Source organism: Poecilia latipinna, unplaced genomic scaffold, assembly GCF_001443285.1.
Source record: "Poecilia latipinna isolate Pla-1442-1.1 unplaced genomic scaffold, P_latipinna-1.0 Scaffold457, whole genome shotgun sequence".
In the NCBI taxonomy this organism is placed as follows: domain Eukaryota; kingdom Metazoa; phylum Chordata; class Actinopteri; order Cyprinodontiformes; family Poeciliidae; genus Poecilia; species Poecilia latipinna.
The window spans coordinates 316492-334807 of NW_015113073.1; the positions used below are offsets into that span (position 1 = coordinate 316492).

General features: G+C 39.2%; 2 protein-coding genes across 6 annotated transcripts in view; one reads left to right on the forward strand and one right to left on the reverse strand.

Moving 5' to 3' along the window:
* nbeaa (neurobeachin a) overlaps positions 1-2411 on the forward strand; it is a 123800-nt gene extending 121389 nt beyond the window's left edge. For all 4 annotated transcript variants that reach the window (XM_015038910.1, XM_015038911.1, XM_015038913.1 and 1 more), the window contains 3 exons: positions 560-756; positions 839-990; positions 1788-2411. In XM_015038910.1, the coding sequence (XP_014894396.1) occupies positions 560-756; positions 839-990; positions 1788-1878 (440 nt within the window). In that variant the 3' untranslated portion in view covers positions 1879-2411. The remainder of the gene's footprint in view (positions 1-559; positions 757-838; positions 991-1787) is intronic.
* A 2331-nt stretch (positions 2412-4742) lies between these two features.
* On the reverse strand, positions 4743-16670 carry sertm1 (serine rich and transmembrane domain containing 1). Of its 2 annotated transcripts, none has more exons than XM_015038920.1 (2): positions 16347-16670; positions 4743-5524 (listed from the first exon to the last, which is right to left on the reverse strand). In XM_015038920.1, the coding sequence occupies exon 2, from the start codon at positions 5521-5523 to the stop codon at positions 5179-5181; it is 345 nt and encodes a 114-aa protein (XP_014894406.1). In that variant the 5' UTR covers position 5524; positions 16347-16670; the 3' UTR covers positions 4743-5178. The 2 variants fall into 2 exon arrangements, with proteins under 2 accessions (XP_014894406.1, XP_014894405.1); XM_015038919.1 differs by having other exon boundaries at positions 4743-5528; positions 16347-16669.
* Between the last annotated feature and the right edge of the window lie 1646 nt (positions 16671-18316).

Sequence of the window (18316 nt, forward strand, 5' to 3'; positions counted from 1 at the left end):
ATTTCTTGCGTGGCCTGGTACCAATTGGTCCACGGACCGGTACCGGTCCACGGACCGGGGGTTGGGGACCACTGCTCTAGACTACAGACACCAGATTACTTCAATCAGTCCCTCAATCAGTTTTTCAGAATTTCATGATCATGGAAATTTACTAATTCACTAGTCTTAATTTATGTTACTATATAGTTCACGATCAATACGGCGAGAGTAGCAAAAAAGTCACATTTCAGTGCAAATATTGCAAAATAACTTGCAGATTTATCTAAATTAGCACTGCAAAATATGTGATTTTGATTACAAAAAAAAATCACAAAAGCAATCATGGAACCCTGGAGGGACTGATCAAAATTAAAAAATGTTCAATATTATTTAATTTTAAGAGGGACCTATTGAATGCAGGGACTGCTATTTATTATTGTCTTAGCAGTTTGCTAATGGGTTTCATCAATACATTCTGGCTCAAAAGGCCCTCCAGAACATTTATGATCTTAAAGCGGCCCATATTGTTTGGCTCTAAATATTTTGACATTACTAAGTTACTTTTGTTGTCGCTCCGCAGAGGGCCCGTGCCTGGTCCACACCATCACAGGCGACCTGTTGAGGGCCCTGGAGGGCCCGGAGCTTTGCATGCGGCCTCGCCTCATCTCCGTGTCCAGCGAGGGACACTGCATCATTTACTACGAGAGAGGTCGTTTCTGCAACTTCAGCATAAATGGCAAACTGCTGGCGCAAATGGAAGTCAACGATTCCTCTCGAGTAAGGCTGCTATTGACGTAAACGGGATGTAGTTGTTCATCCGCACATCAAACCTTGTTTAACCTCTTGCACCTCTCCTCAGGCCATTTTGTTGAGCAGTGACGGGCAGAACCTGGTGACTGGAGGGGACAACGGGGTGGTGGAGGTGTGGCAGGCCTGTGACTTCAAACAGCTGTACATCTATCCAGGCTGTGACGCCGGCATCCGGGCCATGGACCTCTCGCATGACCAGAGGTACACAGAAATGCAGGAAAAAGCAGGCTCAAATGGAGCCGCGAAGTCATTTGAATTCCACACAGAGAGAAACACACTGCCTCAAAGCTAGTAGCTTTCACCCTTGGCAACAACTGCTGTGATGAGTCTTTTAACATCGCTGTCCTGTTTTACTTAGAAAATTGCTATAAGTCATGGCTGTTGTTTACCTTGATCATTCATGGGTGGATTTCTCAGTTTGCTTCAGGTTGTTATCCTGCCATATAACCCAAAGGCAGATGAGCTTAAGATCTGGACCGTCAGATTTCTGGTGAAGAGCAGAATTGAAAGATTACAGCAAATCACTGTTAACTTGCAGAAGTCGGTCACTTCCATATTTTCTCCACTAACTCTCACTTTTGAAAAAAACAAAGTGTTATAATTGCTATTCCTTTTTCAATTGCCTTTCAGACTAATAGCTGTTTGTTTTGAATGTGTTTAACTTCCATAAGCGACTTCTTGGTGTGGCTATTAAGATTGAACTTGACTTTTGTAGATGCCTAATTCGTGATAAACAAAGGGGGTTAATCTTTCCACAAGGGACCAGGTTAGTTTGGATAATAATTTTCTCCTTGATAAAGTATATTTCTTAAAAAAAATATAAGGTAGTAAAGTTAAATGTGACAAAAAAGTGAGAACAGAAGAAAATGGTAAGAACGGAAAATACTTTTCACAACTCTGATTATTTGTTGTGTAATACACAAATGCCTCCTGTTTCCTGTGGAAATGAGTCCTGTTGATGTTGCCGACTTGTTCTTCCTGTGCGTTCTGCCCCACAGGACTTTAATCACCGGCATGGCCTCTGGGAGCATCGTGGCGTTCAACATCGACTTCAACCGCTGGCACTACGAACACCAGAACAGGTACTGAGGCGGACGGCTTGAGTTGGACGAGGGAAGGAGTTCTGCATCGCTGCTGTGCTTCAGCGACACGAAGGGGGGAAACCACAGGTACCGAGACAAAGGAAAATTTAGTTTCAGACCTATAGGCTCTATTCCCTTGCAGTGAGGATGCGACTGCGCTAGTGGGAATGGTTTCCTATGTGCACACGTGTGTAACCACAGACGCATAATAAGAAGATACGCACTGAAATCTGCTTCAATAATACAACACAGTGACTGCAACATAGGAGCAGAGAACCAGTGAAGCAGAGGTTGATCCTCACAGGACAGATCGATTTCACTGTTCCTGGTACGTTTAAATCATCACACATACTCAAGTCTTCTTTTTTCCTTTTCGTTTTTTTTCTTTTTTTCTTGTTTGATTTCTGACTTCTCTGAGTTGTATTTGTTAATTATTTGGGTGGACTATAAATTCAAATTCTTTTCTTGCCTCTAAACTAACGCACCAGCCTGTACCTGTTGTCCAGAAGCTGGTGAAATTGGCTCGATCTTAAATTTTCTCCTGAAAAATTACCCAGTGTTGATTTAGTTTTTATTTCGTTTCATTTTAATTGCCTAAGTTTTTTTTTAAACCCCAAATCAGATTTTATGTAAATAAGGCTCTTCTCCCTTCAGAGTTGCACTTGTTCTTTCACTACACAAACTGCGCTTCTCACCTTTAATTTATTAATGACTTGCTGTATGTAAAATACTGTGTAATAATTATTATAATGTCGACAAGACTGATGGTAAAAATGGTGGTATCAAGGACGGTGATTTATTTTTCCCTTTTTGTTCATTTTTGCTGGAGACGGTTATGACAAGGAGCTCTTTTTCTGTGCCACTGGAGATGACAAACATGAGACCGACATGATTTCCTTTGTATATTTGGTGATTGTTTTGTCAAATATGTACATACAGTCTTGATTCAAGCTTGACAGGAGACTTACTGGGCTGAATGGGACCGAAAGTGCAAAGGAAACCTTCACATACCCACATTTGTTGATTATTTTAAGAACAAAAGAGGAAAAAAAAAAAAAAAAGAGAATCAACTCAGTGTAAAAGTTTGTTTTGTATCTGCACTTTGCACCAATCACATATCATTATTTATTAGCTTGGTTCTTTCTGGTCGGCTGCCTTCGGCTCCACTTTTTATTTTATTTTTCTTCCTTCGGGGATTATTTGTGCATTGATGTTTGTATTTAAAAACCGTTGAGCTCATGAGTGATTCTTCAGTTTTACAACCTCACCGTTGTAAGCAATATCATGATTCTGTAGCTGATAGAGAAGACGGCGGGGAGGAGGGAGGACAGCGTGTGACACGTACTGTATGTGTGAAGCCATCATGATCAAACGCGCACATGCACATACTCCTATCGACAGGTTCAAACTTACGTATCCAAAAAAAAAAAAAAAAAAAGCTTAAATATTTTTGGATCTATGAAACCGTAAAAAAAAAACTATTGTATTCATGTTTTATTGCAAAGATGTAAAATATGACATGTGTGAGTTGGGAAAAAAAAATCATAAGAAAAATAAAATATGCAAAGAATTTGAGGTCTGGACTTTTAATTTAGCACATTGTCTGTCTGTATGTCTATTAATTTACTTGAAAGGAGAAATGAGTTCCAGTTGTATGAAAATACTGCGTTGTGCTTTCGAGATACAGAACAGTTACCGATTATTGGATTCCATGCTACAGATGTGTAAAAATCCTAGAAGAAGTGGTGTTTTATTGCGGTAGCATAATTATTATAAAATTGAAAAATCCTAGTAAGTTAAGTTTGTTAGTGTGGAGTTAACCAACATCAATAAGAAAAATGTCTTTAAATTTCACATGTTTAATTGAAATTTTGAAATTTAAATTAAACAATTTTTGGATATGATTTGACCAGGACAAATCACATTCTGATTTGTAAATCAATCAGGATATAAAGATCCTTTTAAACAAACATTACAGATGGGATTGACGAAAAGATTAACCATGTGTCCACTTCTTGCCCGGCGTTAAGTACAGTTGAAGATCTGTGATGTTGCGGCTCTGTATGATCTCATTTAAAGGTTTCGGGAATCTTGTTTGGCTGCATCATGATCTCTTTGAAATACCAGGACGTTTTAAATAATGATCTGGTGGAAAAAGCCACAGGCTGTCCTGTTGGCAGAAGGTGTTTGTTAGTATTGTATGCAGCAATTATGAAACCTGGGATTTGGTTCCTCACTGAATAAATACTGAAATTAAACTTTGGATTCTTTTCTAAATTCTTCAGTCAGATTATGCGACTGCAATAAAAAATTAAATATCTTCTAAAGATTTCTACACATTTGCCTGAGCGCTGTTGTGATTTTCATGTTGTTGTTTTTTTCTTTCAAAACCTGGCTGAAGATATGTCATGTTTATCCGGTTATCCAGATCCCACCTATCCACTTCAACTCTAGTCCTCAGATGAATGTGCTTTATATTTCCACCACCCTCAACTAGAACCATGTCTCTCTCTTTTTTTTTTCTTTTCAACTGTGCCAAACTAGACAAACAGTTCTTTGACTTGCTGAACAGGGGAAACAACCTGTGCCGGGTTGTCATCCTGGAGTACGGATGAGGGTTGACAGGTGGAGAGAAACCTCGTGCTTCAGGTTCGTTGCAGACTGGCATCAGGCTCTGCGGGAGCTGACAGGAGGCAGGAAGTATCGCAGGTAGATCTGACTATCAAGGCCAGAAATTCATCCTGTAGTTTTTGCTACTTTTGACCTGTTCTGTTCTGTAAATGTTCTCCTCTGTGTCGCCTCCTTGTTGTCACAGTACTGGATGATATGTTGTCTTAGTGTGAATTCAAAGTATTTGCCACAGATGCACAATCCTGTTTACAAAGTTCAGATGTTTAATATTTTAGAATGCTGGGTTTGGCAGCGTAATCTACAGATATCATCAGGATATGATTAACAAAGCTTCTAAAGACAGAAAAAGTCAACACAAAAGGATAATTGACTTTCACTTTGTGTTTTCCCTGCAATGGGAAAGTATTCACCAGGTTCATTCTTTGTTGTTCAAGTCAGTTTAGCAGGATATGTTTGACTTTTAACCTTTGTAACCGCTGTGGTAGCTATGCAGATTGCATATAGACTTCAGAGTCACTGAACCGCCAGGATTAAAATATGCATGCATGGGAGGATATTCCATCAGCTGGTCTTGTGGAGTTTCTCTTGTTGGTTTATTTGTTTGTTTTGCATGCATCCTCAGCCTGTAAAGAGAAAACGTCGGATTTATACACAAGTCTGCTCGCTGCGAGCTTGATCAGGTGGAGAGCACAGAGATGGTGGACCTCTGAGAGGAGATGCTGCAGATCTCCATGTTGGTGAAGGAGCTCCCTCCCTCGCTGCTGCAGTCGGGGACCGAGGAAGACGATGAGATGATGTTCTTCAGCCTGTGGAGGGAGATGATGAGCAGCGTCAGCAGGAACACCAGCAGCCCGAGGAAGAGCCACACGTAGACGTAGACGTTGGCCTGGCGACCTCCTGGAGACGAGGCAGCCGCCGACGTGGAGGCAGACGTCGGGGAGAAACGGAGAAAAGTCCCATTGTCTATCGGGGTGACTCCGGTCTTGTTGTTGTCCACCAGCAGGACGTCCATTCCCGACATTCTGGTTGACATTTTGACATGGAGGGAAAGAAAGAGAGATGATTTTGTATTGCCAAGCAGCGGCAACTCAAAAGAGTCCAGCATTAATTATTTAAACGACCTCAAGGCTTTCTTTCTCACAATGTCTGATATTGCTGACAAAAGAGCTTTCACTAATATTCTTGTCTAACTTCCAATTAATCTTTACTTGTATGAAATGCATACCCAGATTTCTCCTTCACTTCAGAATTTACACTACACAAAACTTAGTAAAAAATGTTTTCCTTCAAGCCTGAGTTAACATGAGATGAAATTCAGGAAAACTGAGGAACCCGAGTATCTGTGGATGGATGCAAAACATCTGATAATCCACAGCCCACTATGAAGAACTGTGGTAACATCATGAGTTGGGGATGCTTTTCATAAGCAGGCACAAGAAGGCTGGTGAGATACAATATGAATATGGTGTGAAAGACTTGATACTAGCAGAGATTCACCTGGCAGGACAGCAACCTAAACCCAACTGAAAATTTGGGTCACAGACACTCCACTCAGTTTAATACAGCTTGAGCTATTTTGCAAAAGAAGAAGGAGAAAATTTTATTGTCTTCATGTGCAAAGCTGTAAACTTTTCAGATTATCTGCAAAACCTTTAGAAAGTCATATATCCTTTTTTCCATCTAATTGGAAATTATACAAATCTATGGATTGTTTAATCACTTAAAATCTCATTAACATTCATAGAAATTTGTAAGCGTCGTAGGTTGAAGTGTGAAAAAGTTATACAAGGCATGATATTAAATTATTGCTGATGAAAAACACATTTGACGCAGAAAATTATTAAAACTAATACAATTTCCTCATTTTTATTTCATGTTGTGAAACAGAAAAAAAAATAAACGTCTATGCTTTGTGTAAAACTACGTATTTTAAAAAGAACATGGTTAAAGATCAAAAACCCAAAACTCCTGTCTACAAACAGCACAAACTAAAATGAATAATAATTTTTTTCAACCATATACACCTACTTCAGTGAAGAACCGTTCTTCCCCCACTATTTTAATGAACAGCAGGGGGAGTGCTTGTAACATTGAAAGCCTGTCAGACCTCTTGCCTCCAGCAGTGTCTCCTCATAAATGAAGGCATTATCTGATGAAATTAAACCCTCATAATCAGCTTTCACAATGACAACCGAGCGGCAACCTTCCTCCTCTGTGTATTAATACTGCTCGTAATGTTCCATCACAAATCACTGCTCAGAACCGAGCGAGGACCAAGGAGACATCTGTTAGAGGAGAGAGAGAGAGAGGCTGATTTGTATTTGGTTCACGGCGCTCTTGTGTCTTGACTTGATCTATGACAGGGAGGAGAGAGACACTTCAAAGGGAGGAATAAATGACCATGACAAGAATGAAAGCAAAAGGTCAGCACACACTTTTCATCTTGCACTGGTGTGTGCATTCACTTTGCTCTTATCTGTCAGCTAAGTCCCCCTCACCCCCTTTATTTTCCTCTCTCTCCCCCATTTCATTATTCATTTTCAGCATTGGCCCATATAGCCTCCATTCCTGGCCACTTGCATGATATTCAGCGGAGAGTGGTGAAATATATTTTTGCTCTCCACAAGCCGTTTGAACTACATTAACTGCGTGTGTGGGCCCCCATTAACGGAGCATTTTCAATATTTATGTGCAGAAGGGAAAGGTAGCAAATAGAAAATAAAAAAAACACTAAAACACTAAATGCATTTTAGAAAGGTTTCCAATTTCTGATGGCTAGAGTTGTTGCCAATTGTTTTTATAAATATTGATGCTCTGAGTTGGGAGAATGACACTGGAAAATGTATAATCAGACTTTTAAATTTGTGTCTAAATCAGAAACTAGATTAAGTTCTGGATTAACATGCAAGATGCAAATCTGGTTGTTTACTAGAAGCATTAGCAATCAGCATCATTAATTGCAGGTGGGTGTTAATTACCTTTGGACTGCTAAAAGCTGAGTACACACGCACCAACACGTTACCTGCTATTTAGTTTGAGGAATGTATATTGAAATCATGTTGATTACATTAGTATTGCAAAGTGACTTTCACTACATTGGTCATAAGAGTTGGTGTGAGCTTGAGCTTCTCAACACGCATAATACAAGACTTGATAACCTTTAAAAAGGTTATTTTTGGAACATGTTATCATGTCAATGACTCTGCACAAATAAATCCTGAGTTTCTCAGACACATTTCCATTTACGGCATTCACAGGGTTCCCAACTGGTCTGTTGAAATGAGCTGTGTAGTCAATCTGGAGTCCAAATACCCATTGATTAGGTTTAACTGTAACATTTTCTTTAAAGACCTTTTCTAAAATGCATTAATAACACATGATACATTGTGATACCTGTATTCCATAAAATTCTCTAATGTTCTATAAGAAAAAAAAGAAGGATTTCTACAAAAATGGTAAAGTGCCAACAGTTCTGAGGAATTTAAGCAATGACATAGACGGCAATGTAACTACGACTTCCAATATTAGCAACCTGGAATATTAGGTTAAGTTAATATTGTTATACTGCAGTACGATACTGCATGTAAAGGTCATGTTCACATGCATAAGTGCCAGCGGTTGTCATTGTTTAATTAGCTTAACTAGGTAACCTGGAGGGAACTTTGTAACTAAAACAAGTTCACCCCAGTCACACAAAATCCTTCTATTTGTTGGAATTGTTATCAAGGGACTGGAAAAATAATCAGAAAGCAGAGAAGACAAACCCTACCTTGCAAATAAAACCAACAGGCAGAGGAAATTTGAGTGAGAGAAGCAGGATACAATCAGAAGGCAAGAGATAATTTCATAGCAGAGTTGTCAACAGAAGACCCAGATAAACATAGGAGCTCACACTTTACAGAGTCACTAGATGTTTGCTCTCACAAATCACTGCCTATTTACCCAAAGCTCCTCCTCAAAGCAGGTCTTACATTCTAAACATTTTCATTAACATTAAAAATATAAAATATTATTTTAATGGGACTCAGTTAAATCTATTTTACTGGAACTGTTGGTTATTAAGCGAAGTACCACTGTGTAAAAGTACTTTTTAAATGTGAATAAATGTTCTCAAAAATTATATACACATTTGCTTTTCTAAATTGTGCCATTGGGCATTATGTGACTACAGTGAAATTAACGTTTATTTTAAGCAAGATTACGAAGAAGCAAACCTTGATTTAATATAGAAATGTGTTTCTCGTTGAAAACAAAACACCATGTTTACACGTGTATGTTTTGTGATAACTGGATCCACCTGAAACAATAAGCTGAGTAACTGTGACACAACCTACTCTTTCCAACCAAACGAGATGGCAGTTAAAACCCTTGTTTTAGACAGAAGGTGAAAAGATGGTCAAGAGCGAATCCATGAAAAAATACCCAACTACCAGCTCTGTTATATTATCATTGGCCCTTTTATGCTAAATTTTGCACAGAGTCATATCATCTATTATTGTCGCTCCCCCGAGTTTGGCAGTTTCATCAAATGGCTTATGAAGCCTTTTGAATACACTTATAGGAGATTATAGAACGGATCTGTGAGCATCACCAGCCTCATGTGGAAGAAAACTTGCAGAAAGTTTAAGTGAACCTCCCTGTCCCCAAACTGCTTTATTTTAGGCTTTTTTTTCAGTTCCTTTCATCTGTTTTTCTCTGGGTCGTGTATTTGACAAGAACTCTACTCTCTTTAATTTGAAGCCCGAAGTAGCTTCGGGCAGGCACACAGCATAATGAGGATGGATGAGTTGGGTTGCCTTGTTTCTTTTTTCGACTGGGCGCTCTTTTGTCCATGCTCTTGTTTTCTTTACCAAATGCTCCCCAATATCAAACTGGGCCAATCATTTGTTTGCATAGTTTGTTTCTCATGATTTACAGCCAGAATGTGGCATTTTGTTCATAAAAAGATTTGTCCATCTACTTTTGAAGTACACCCTATATTTTCTTTAGCAAAGCGTCTCCTTTGATACCTTTCCAAGGTCTCAACCTTTGCCCTCAACTTCTTTCCACACCCCTTTTTGCTGCTCTGCATACGCTGAGGGTCCTACATGATGCGTTGTTGTCAAATCAGTGATGAAGCTTGTTTATTGTGCACTGAAGTGGCTGATAATTGTGCCTAATGATGCTTTTTGTATCCAGGCAACGACGTACGCACGGTTCTTTTTCAAGCTAATCTACTTTAAGAGGGCAAGCCGTACAGTCCCAGAGAGGCTGAAGAGGTTAGACGTGCATTCACACGCCTGCCTACGCACCGTAAATACTGCTGGTTTTAATTTCCCAAGGAAAAGCAGGAACTGCAAGGTAGGGTACATGAGGACACTGAGGGAAAAGTTGAGTCATTTTTATATATTTTTTTTCCTCTTTACTGTGTATCGCCTTCAAATCTATAAATCAAATCTGTGACATAACTTGCTCTTTACTCCCGGATTTCAAGGAAGGAGTGAGTGCTTGAGTGAAGATGGGAGTTAAATTGCTCCTTGAAGAGGAACCTTGCATCAGACAGAAGATCAGTGTTTCGCTGCAGTCTGCAAGACTCAGTTGTTATTCTGTCTTCTGGGTAACTGCTGTCTTCTTTTTCTTAAAGGTGTATGACCCTCAGAGAGCGATCTGGCTGTCGTTTGTCTCCCTTCTGTTTCAGCTACAATAAAAGAAACTAAACCATGTTGTTTCCCAACAAGAAACGCACCAAGGGGATTAGAGACAAAATTCTAATATGTGCAATTTTGTAACATTTTGATCTTCTCACAAAAAGCTTCGAGTTGGAATTTACAGCATCTAATATGTTTTTAGTCAAACTGCTGCAATGAGAGATTAATTGTTTTACATAAGTAGCAAAAGCAATGACACTCTCTTTCCGTGAGACCCGTTCCTGTAATCAGGATTTTATTCACTTTGATTTTGAATTTGCACTTTAAGCTATCATTAGCGTTTAATATTAGCAGCTGGCACAATTGTCCCAGATAGCATTACTTATATATAACCTTAGATGATTTTCAGCAAGTACCCCTAAATACATTTTAAGTAGTCTTTGTACCACGCAGAGGTTTTAAAGCAGTAGTGTTTGAAAATATTTTTCTCCACTCTGACTAAAGAACCGTTTGTAAACGTAATTTTTAAAATATGGTATTTCTACGACCTCAGTTGGCAAAATTAACAGAAAGTCACCCTTTGAAGTCGCAATTCAAACTATGAATGTCTAAGATTTCTTACCAACCCTCAATTCTAAAATCCATTATGGCTGCCTTGTACATAAAACTTAATGACAGCTGCTTTAAAAGCATATGAGCCACCTGGACTGTTTGTATTTCTTTAAATCTTTATCTCACACAGGTTCATGCAGCTAATTTTAGTGATCGTAGTGTTACATTGGCTAAAAGTATAAAATTCAGAAGTAAACAATGATATTAGCTTGTATTGCTATTAGTAGTTAGCCTGATTACTGAGCACAACAATTAGCAGGTCTACCAAGAACACTGTCAAGTTGGGTTCGATGTATTTTTTTACATCCAAGTTCCAGCATAGACTGCTGTTAGCTTACACTATGATTACATTGAGTTAAAAAGTATATTTTAACCTTTTAAGTAAAAAGTTAAAATATATAGCATAAAGATATTGCTTTTGTTTCAATAAGCTTGTCAAATATATTCAAAACAGGGCCGTCTTTTTAGAAAGAATAAATGCCATTCCTTTCCACCCCATGACTGTCCATCATTTTCACAAAACAACCAAGTTTGTCTCCTTTGAGAAAAATTTGTCACATGAGAATAGTGCCAATAACTGTCTTTGAAACAGCTGTCTTAGAATTGCCCTTTTCTAGTGGGAAAAGGGCAATGAAATGTTTGTCTGTAAAATTAGAGAAAACTGTGGTCATTTCAACAGTTTCTCTTAGGGATCTCATTACAATAAGTTTAAAACTGCCAACTAAATCTATCTCTGTGTAAAAGCCTGAATGAACAGTTGATATGTTTCTGTGATGCAGTTTCCTCTTAAGAAGCTTTTTAAAACGATTCTTGTTGTCAGCAAGACCTGGTTCATTTATTGGAAAAAGAATCCCCAGCGGCTGATCACTGTTGAGAGGGATATCAAAATGAAAATCAGACAATTATCGTCCCAAGCTGGTTTCTCAGGGCATCGTTAATGTAAACTAATGAAAACACTGCGTACAGCATCTCTGCCTCTTCAAATATCTCTATTTTCAGTCAAACCAGAGAGGCTCGTCATACTGTACCTACACGACCCTGACTCTTAAAGAAGGAAATATGTGTGATTAGTTTGCAGCCTTTAAGCTAATACTGCTATCACATCAAGTGGAAGCTGTAAAAGGGATCAGAGCTGCTTCCTGTTTTCATACTTAACCTTCAAAATGACCCACAGTGAAAGTTCAAGTCTTTTCCAAGTAAACACAGAGAAACATTTTAATGCAAGATTTGCAAGATTGCAAGATTTGCTTTTGTATAGCCACTGACTGCAAATTAATTGTTTTTAGTCTTTTGAGATTTGAGTGAAAACTTGCCAATTTGAATTACCAGCCTGTTTTACAGTGTGTGTGTGTGTGTGTATGTTTCACAAACTTGTATATGATTTTAAATAATTTGTTCAAATATGCATGAGTAAATGCCATATTTCATCTGGCATTTACTCATACCAGATGAAATATTTCTCCAGCGTCAGATTTTGCAAGTAGCTGAAATATGGTCTTTCAATTGGGTCTCATGGGATGACAATGATAAAAAAGCCTGTTAATTATATTTGATGAACATAATTTTGAGTGACCCTGAGCACCATTTTCAAAGCAAGGCATTTGAGTGGGAGGCTTCTTTTATTCTTGCAAAATATCAGTCTTTTATGAGCCAAAACAGAAAGGAAAAATAAGTCAGAAAACTGGAAAATGAACAATCCATCTGCAGTTTGTATTGGATGTAGTCAGAGTTTTTGTTTCATTTCAGAATGTGGTTGAGGTTTCTGGACATAAACAGACATGGAATGAAGCCATAAAGGAAGTTCAAGAAAAAATCAAATGCAAAAAAAAAAAGAACTGACTTGGATAGAAGACTAACCAGTGTGTTTTCCTCTAGCAACTATCCCTTTAGTCTCCAAATACAGACATAAATACCTTTTAAAACCCAAAAGGTCTACCTTAGCATGTTGCAGTGGGGTTATTTGGACACATGGATGTAAAATTAGAAAGAAGAGGATCCATCTGTTTGCACTTGATGGACTGAGAAACTGGTGACTCAAGTTAGCAAATTTTCAGCTTGACACTCAACGATCAAAAGGCTGAAAGCAAATCTTACAGCGTATTCAGATGTTTCTCTGTGTTTACTTGGAAAGGAATTCAACTTTCACTGCTTCAGACTGTGGGTCATTCTGAAGGTCAAGTGTGCAAACAGGGAGTATCTCTGATCCCATACGCAGCTTGCACTAGATATGATAGCAGGAATAGTGTCTGAATTACCTCCTCAGAGTGTCACCAGGTTCTGTAGATGCCTGGTAATGAGCCGTTTTTTGATTCAGATGTGCTGGAACATAAGATGCATTTCAAAGTTGAAGGATATTTGCTCTAAAAGATCCATGATTTAGAGCGTGCAAGCAGAATTACAGTTTTTAGCCCTTTTCAAAATTACCTCAATCACTTTTCTTTATGTGGCAACAGAACTCATTTTAGGTTTGATAATGTTTTCAAAGCCTGAGAATCTTCTCTAAAAGAGCAACTTGAAAATAAAAGAAAATCATGCCTCATGTTTAAGAGTCTGTTAACCTTTGTTAAATCTTTTTTCAGTAAAATTGGCAAAGACATCTTCCGGGTTTTCTTCACCCAGTGCTGAAGGTAAATGCCGACTCTCAAGCAGATGAAGGGACGTCTAACAAGGAAAATATATTTTGACTCTGATCTCTGCTGCTCTTGCACTTCTCTTTCAGCGTCTTGAAAACCAGCGTGTCTTCAGTTTGTGAAGGCCTGCCTACAGGAGCAGAAGCTTCTGAAGCTGCTGCTGCTCTGTTGAAATAAATAAGTTGATTGAGCACCATTCCCTTAGATTAAACATCCCTGGGCTTCACCTTCTGTGACTTGAATTCCAATCCTTCTTAATCAAGTCATAAAGGAAAATCTAGTCCACTAGAAAAGTTAAGCTTTTTTCGCATCATACCTTTAGTCAGTTCGGGTTGTCAGCTTTCTGATTTCCTTTTTTTTTTTTTTTTTTTGTTGCATTAAATATCCCAGCCTGGAGCCCATCAGTATTCCTGCTTTTCATTCGCAGAAAGGCCTTCTTTTGTCAGCTATTTTACTGCCATCAAGTCCACAAAACTTGCTTGGCTACCTTTGAAAAATCTCTTCCAGGAGTTATGTAGATTTAAACTTTGGCATGTTTGGTCTCCCGTACGCCTGTATGTACAGTGAGCTCTGATGCTTAATGCTCAAACTTCTTTTTCATCTGCTCAGGCTCCTCAAACAGCCCCATCCTCTAGTGAAGTACACTCAGCCAAAACTCCTCTTGAGACTTCGTGCCGCATAGCTTCCTCCGCTCCACTTTCTCAATCTGTCTTCTGTACACTTCTCATTTCTTCCCTCCATCTCTGTGTAATCTTCTTCAATGTCACTGCTTTATACTTACTCGGCTTAAGTTAACGTTCTAATATGCTTCCTGCAGGAATATCCTTAAAAAAAAAAAAAAAAAAAGGAGAATCATTCTTTTTCACAGAAACTTCCTGAACCTCTTCCACAAGATGAAAGAAGAAATGCCTAGGAGTTACGCTGCCCAATAATTTTAATTTCAGCAAGTTGTGTTTTGATTTTAAATGAGTGTGATCATTTAAGATGACAGCATAAGTAGCTTGTAAAGGCTTGCACTAGCTACACCTTGACCAAAGATTTAGTAAAAAAAATTCAACATAAACAGGCTAAGAAACTTAATTTATCTCTATGTTACACCTCCATCACACTAATCCATTTATTGACATTTCTCCTTATTTCTTTTTTTTAATTTGTCACTTAATGTTTTTTTATTATTATTATTAGTATTATTAGTAGTAGTATTTATCTCAGTTAAGTCAGAGGCAAATGGTCTGTCTGGGACTCCCTGATGTTTCTAATTAAACTTTTGTATATCTCCAACACAAAGTAGCCCTTGAGATTACTCTAATTGTAACAATCCATGCTTGCTTGTAGGGCTGACCAATATCTATTGAATTGCAAACATCCCAGAGGTGCCCATTCTCACTGTCTGATCAGGCCTGGTGTTAGATCTTTCACGCATGAATAATTCATGAGATCTAGATGTGGCCAAATGTCACGGCATTTGGGCCATTTCCTCTGAGTGCGTGCGAGTGTGTTCATACTTTCTCATTCCACTGCACGGCTGAAAAATAAAAATACAAAAACTGAGCCTGAGGCAGAAATACTGGGAAGGCTCCTAATCAGTGCATATGTTCACTACACCTATAATAAATGTAAAAACTTTCCCTCCCTTGCAGATTTGCAGCTTCAGCTCAAATAGCAGATTCATCTTAAAAAGCAGGAGATAAAAGTAGACTGAATTCCAACCATGTTAAGCATGCCATCTTCTGAGCCAGATCAACTGAAAACAGACCTCAGGCTCAACCTCATGAATCCCAAACGACTCCTGCAGCACCAAATCCCACAGATACCCCTCGCAGGGGTCGGAGATATGCAGGGATGATCAAAGTAAAAAGAAAAGTGATGCTTCAGTCAGCATCACACGCCTTAATGCATTTTCTTTTGTTAAATAACAATGGCTTTCTCTCCAATTTGGATTGCCAAAAAAGAACCAACAGGGCTCCTGGTTCAGATGAACAGATGATTTTGAATGGGATCTGCAGACAATAGTCTTGGCAGTTTATCCGTTGCTCCCCCCCCGCCCCCCTTTTTTTAACATGTGAATGACACAATCTCCCGGTAGCACACCTGAATGCACTCAGAGCCGCAGCAGGGGTCGAACCCCTCTGTAAGCGGAGCTGTTAATCTGATTCTCTCAGATATTCAGGGCATTAAAGTGCGCAGATTTCAAAAGGCGCAAATTGGGACGAAAGGAGCTGCTATATGCTTATGATAATCGGCAGCAAGGTAAAATGAGCCGAGACCCACGCAGACTGTCAGGTACTGTGATCTGTCTGAATAGCAAGCGTTGGACTTTTTTGGTCAGTGGCCAGTGTTGGTAATGAGCTGTATTGCTTTGATGTGTGTGTGTGCGTTTTGTATCATCCTCCTGTTGAAGCGTACTTTTACACATTCTTCTCATATCTGATAATTACCCCTTATGCTTTGGAGTGCGACCACAACTTTAAGTTTGAGCAGCCCATTTACTTTCTGTTTATTATAGTCCACATGGTGAGTCATGCAACATTTTAAACACAAACAAAACCTTGTTTTGTTCTCATTACTCTAAACGGATACTTCCATTTCTTCCTCTCCCTCTGGGGATGCAGTCGCCCCACTCATCACCACTTTTTTCTCTCTTCCACTGCCCCATTAAACGCGTATTCTTTTCCCCAAGTTGGTGGAAAGATGCATATATAAATATTTTCCCCCTCACTTATATTAACCTTGTTTACTGGATCCAGCAACTCGGGGAACCATTAGGGTTCATCTTCTTCCCTGGTTTTCTCCCTCATCTCATCTGACACCACAACTACTGCTGCTCTTGTTTGGAAACCCCAGCGACCCCCTTTTGCATAATAAATTAGCCTCTTTCTTTGCTCATATTTCCTCTCACTAAACAGTTTGTAAACTTCACATTTAATGCCTGGATTATTTCACGACAGATGATAAAAAAAAGAAAAGTTACAGACCTTAATACGTGCAGTTTAGCTTCTCTTTGCTCACTTTGTGCAGAAATCCATCCTGTCTTCAGGCTTGCAGCAGAGTAAACTAGATCTGCCTCCCCACAGATTTCCCCTGTTTCTTCCCGTCTCCCTCTCTGTCATTCAGTGCAGACAGGCTCTACAGCTGGAGAGGACACTGACGAATGTGGGTCGTCTCTATGAATGGACACACACAAACAAATGGCCCTGTCTAACAGGGGCTGTAGTGAAGCTGATTTTCTCCTGGAGAAGTGCTGGAGAGAGAAGAAGAGGCGGTTTAGTGCTCATTCTACTCCCATCCCCTCTCCCTGTGACTCTCTTGTCTCCACCCTCCCCGCTCTCCTCTCTGCTTGCTCATCACCTTCAATAACGATTGCACCAACAGTGAAATGTTCCTCTGTGTTGTGTTTGTGCTCGTTTTCCCAAAGCAAAGACGATGCCTTGCACAAGTATTCACTCCCCTTGACCTTTTTCCTATTTGTTGATGTGACAGCTACAAACTTCTACACACTTTGCCAAGTTCTGCGGCTAAGATGGACTACTTTACTATCCAAATATTATATGAGCGTTAAGCTGAAGGAAAGTGACACAGAATTTTCTACATTTTTGACCAAAACAATCAGAGATGTGTATCACACATTCAGACCACAAGTCATCTCTCTGTTTTTACAGTTGTAAGTATTTTGGTGTATGTGTCTACCAGATTTACACATCTGTAAACTGTAGTTGTTTTCCCATTCATCTTTGCAAAATAGGTAAAGCTTAGTCTGGTTGGATGCAGAGCTTTTGTGAACATCCATTTTCAAAATTTGCCACAGATTTTCAGTAAAATTTAGATCTGGGCTCTTGGTGAACCATTGTAACTCATGAATATACATTTATTGAAACCAAGTCATCAAAGTTTTGTATTCTCCTTAAAGAATGGCCCAAGTCTACCCTAGTCTTAAGTCTTCTGAAGCCTTTGGTTGACCTCTATTTAACTCTATTCATCTCCCCACAAACTCTGAACAGCTTCTCTATTGTTTTGTAAAAACACTTTGTTTCACAGTAAGAATGCTATGTTCAATTGAAGTGCTACATTTCAGTCTCGTCTGATCAGATCACCTTCTTTCATGCACAGCCGCCTCATGATTCAGGGCAAACTGTTGAACGTATACCTTATGGCTTTCTTTCAGTGATAGTCTTCTTTCCCCCACTCTGCTGCAGAGATCAGATTTATGGTTTGCAAAACTAACAGCAGTCCTGAAAAAGGATCCTCCCATCTGAACTTTGGGCATTTCATGTTTGTGTGAAGCTGTCAGAAAACTGCATCCATAAACAGGACCAAATGGTGAGTAATACTCAGCTGCAGACAAAGCTCCTCAAATGAGACCCCGAACGAGCAGGGGTCTCAAGAAGAAGAAACCGCATCCAACATTTCTCAGTCTCAGTTTTCCTCTCATCTCACATCTTAAAGTTCTGGTATTTTTTTTGTTTTTGTTTTTGTCTTTTTTTCGTATCCAACACTGTGTCAATTCACCACATGAATTCTTTAAAAAGATATCTTTATATGTGAGATAGCAGTGAAAACTCTGCAAGACATTTCACCTGAATCTTTGACACCTTTTGTTGCTGCCTTTTCCACAGCTGTCCAAACAAAGACCATTCTATTATTAACCATGTCACTTTGTGGGCAGAAAACACAGAATGGCATCCTGTTCCCTCTCTGCTATGCTGCCAAGGTGTTCAGATTTATCGGGACAAGTTTCGAAACGTACATCTGGGGTTTGACAGACAATATTCAAGCAAGTCTCTATGTGCTGCTTCCCAGAAGCCAGCTCTGATCTTTCCCCAACCTGGACAGCTGCACCTGTATGATACTCCACCGACCTGCTTGATGGGCCTGCGATTCATTGTTACTTGATTACATCTGTTGGGAGCCTTGTTTCAATTTTCCTTCTGACATTGCTTCACACGTT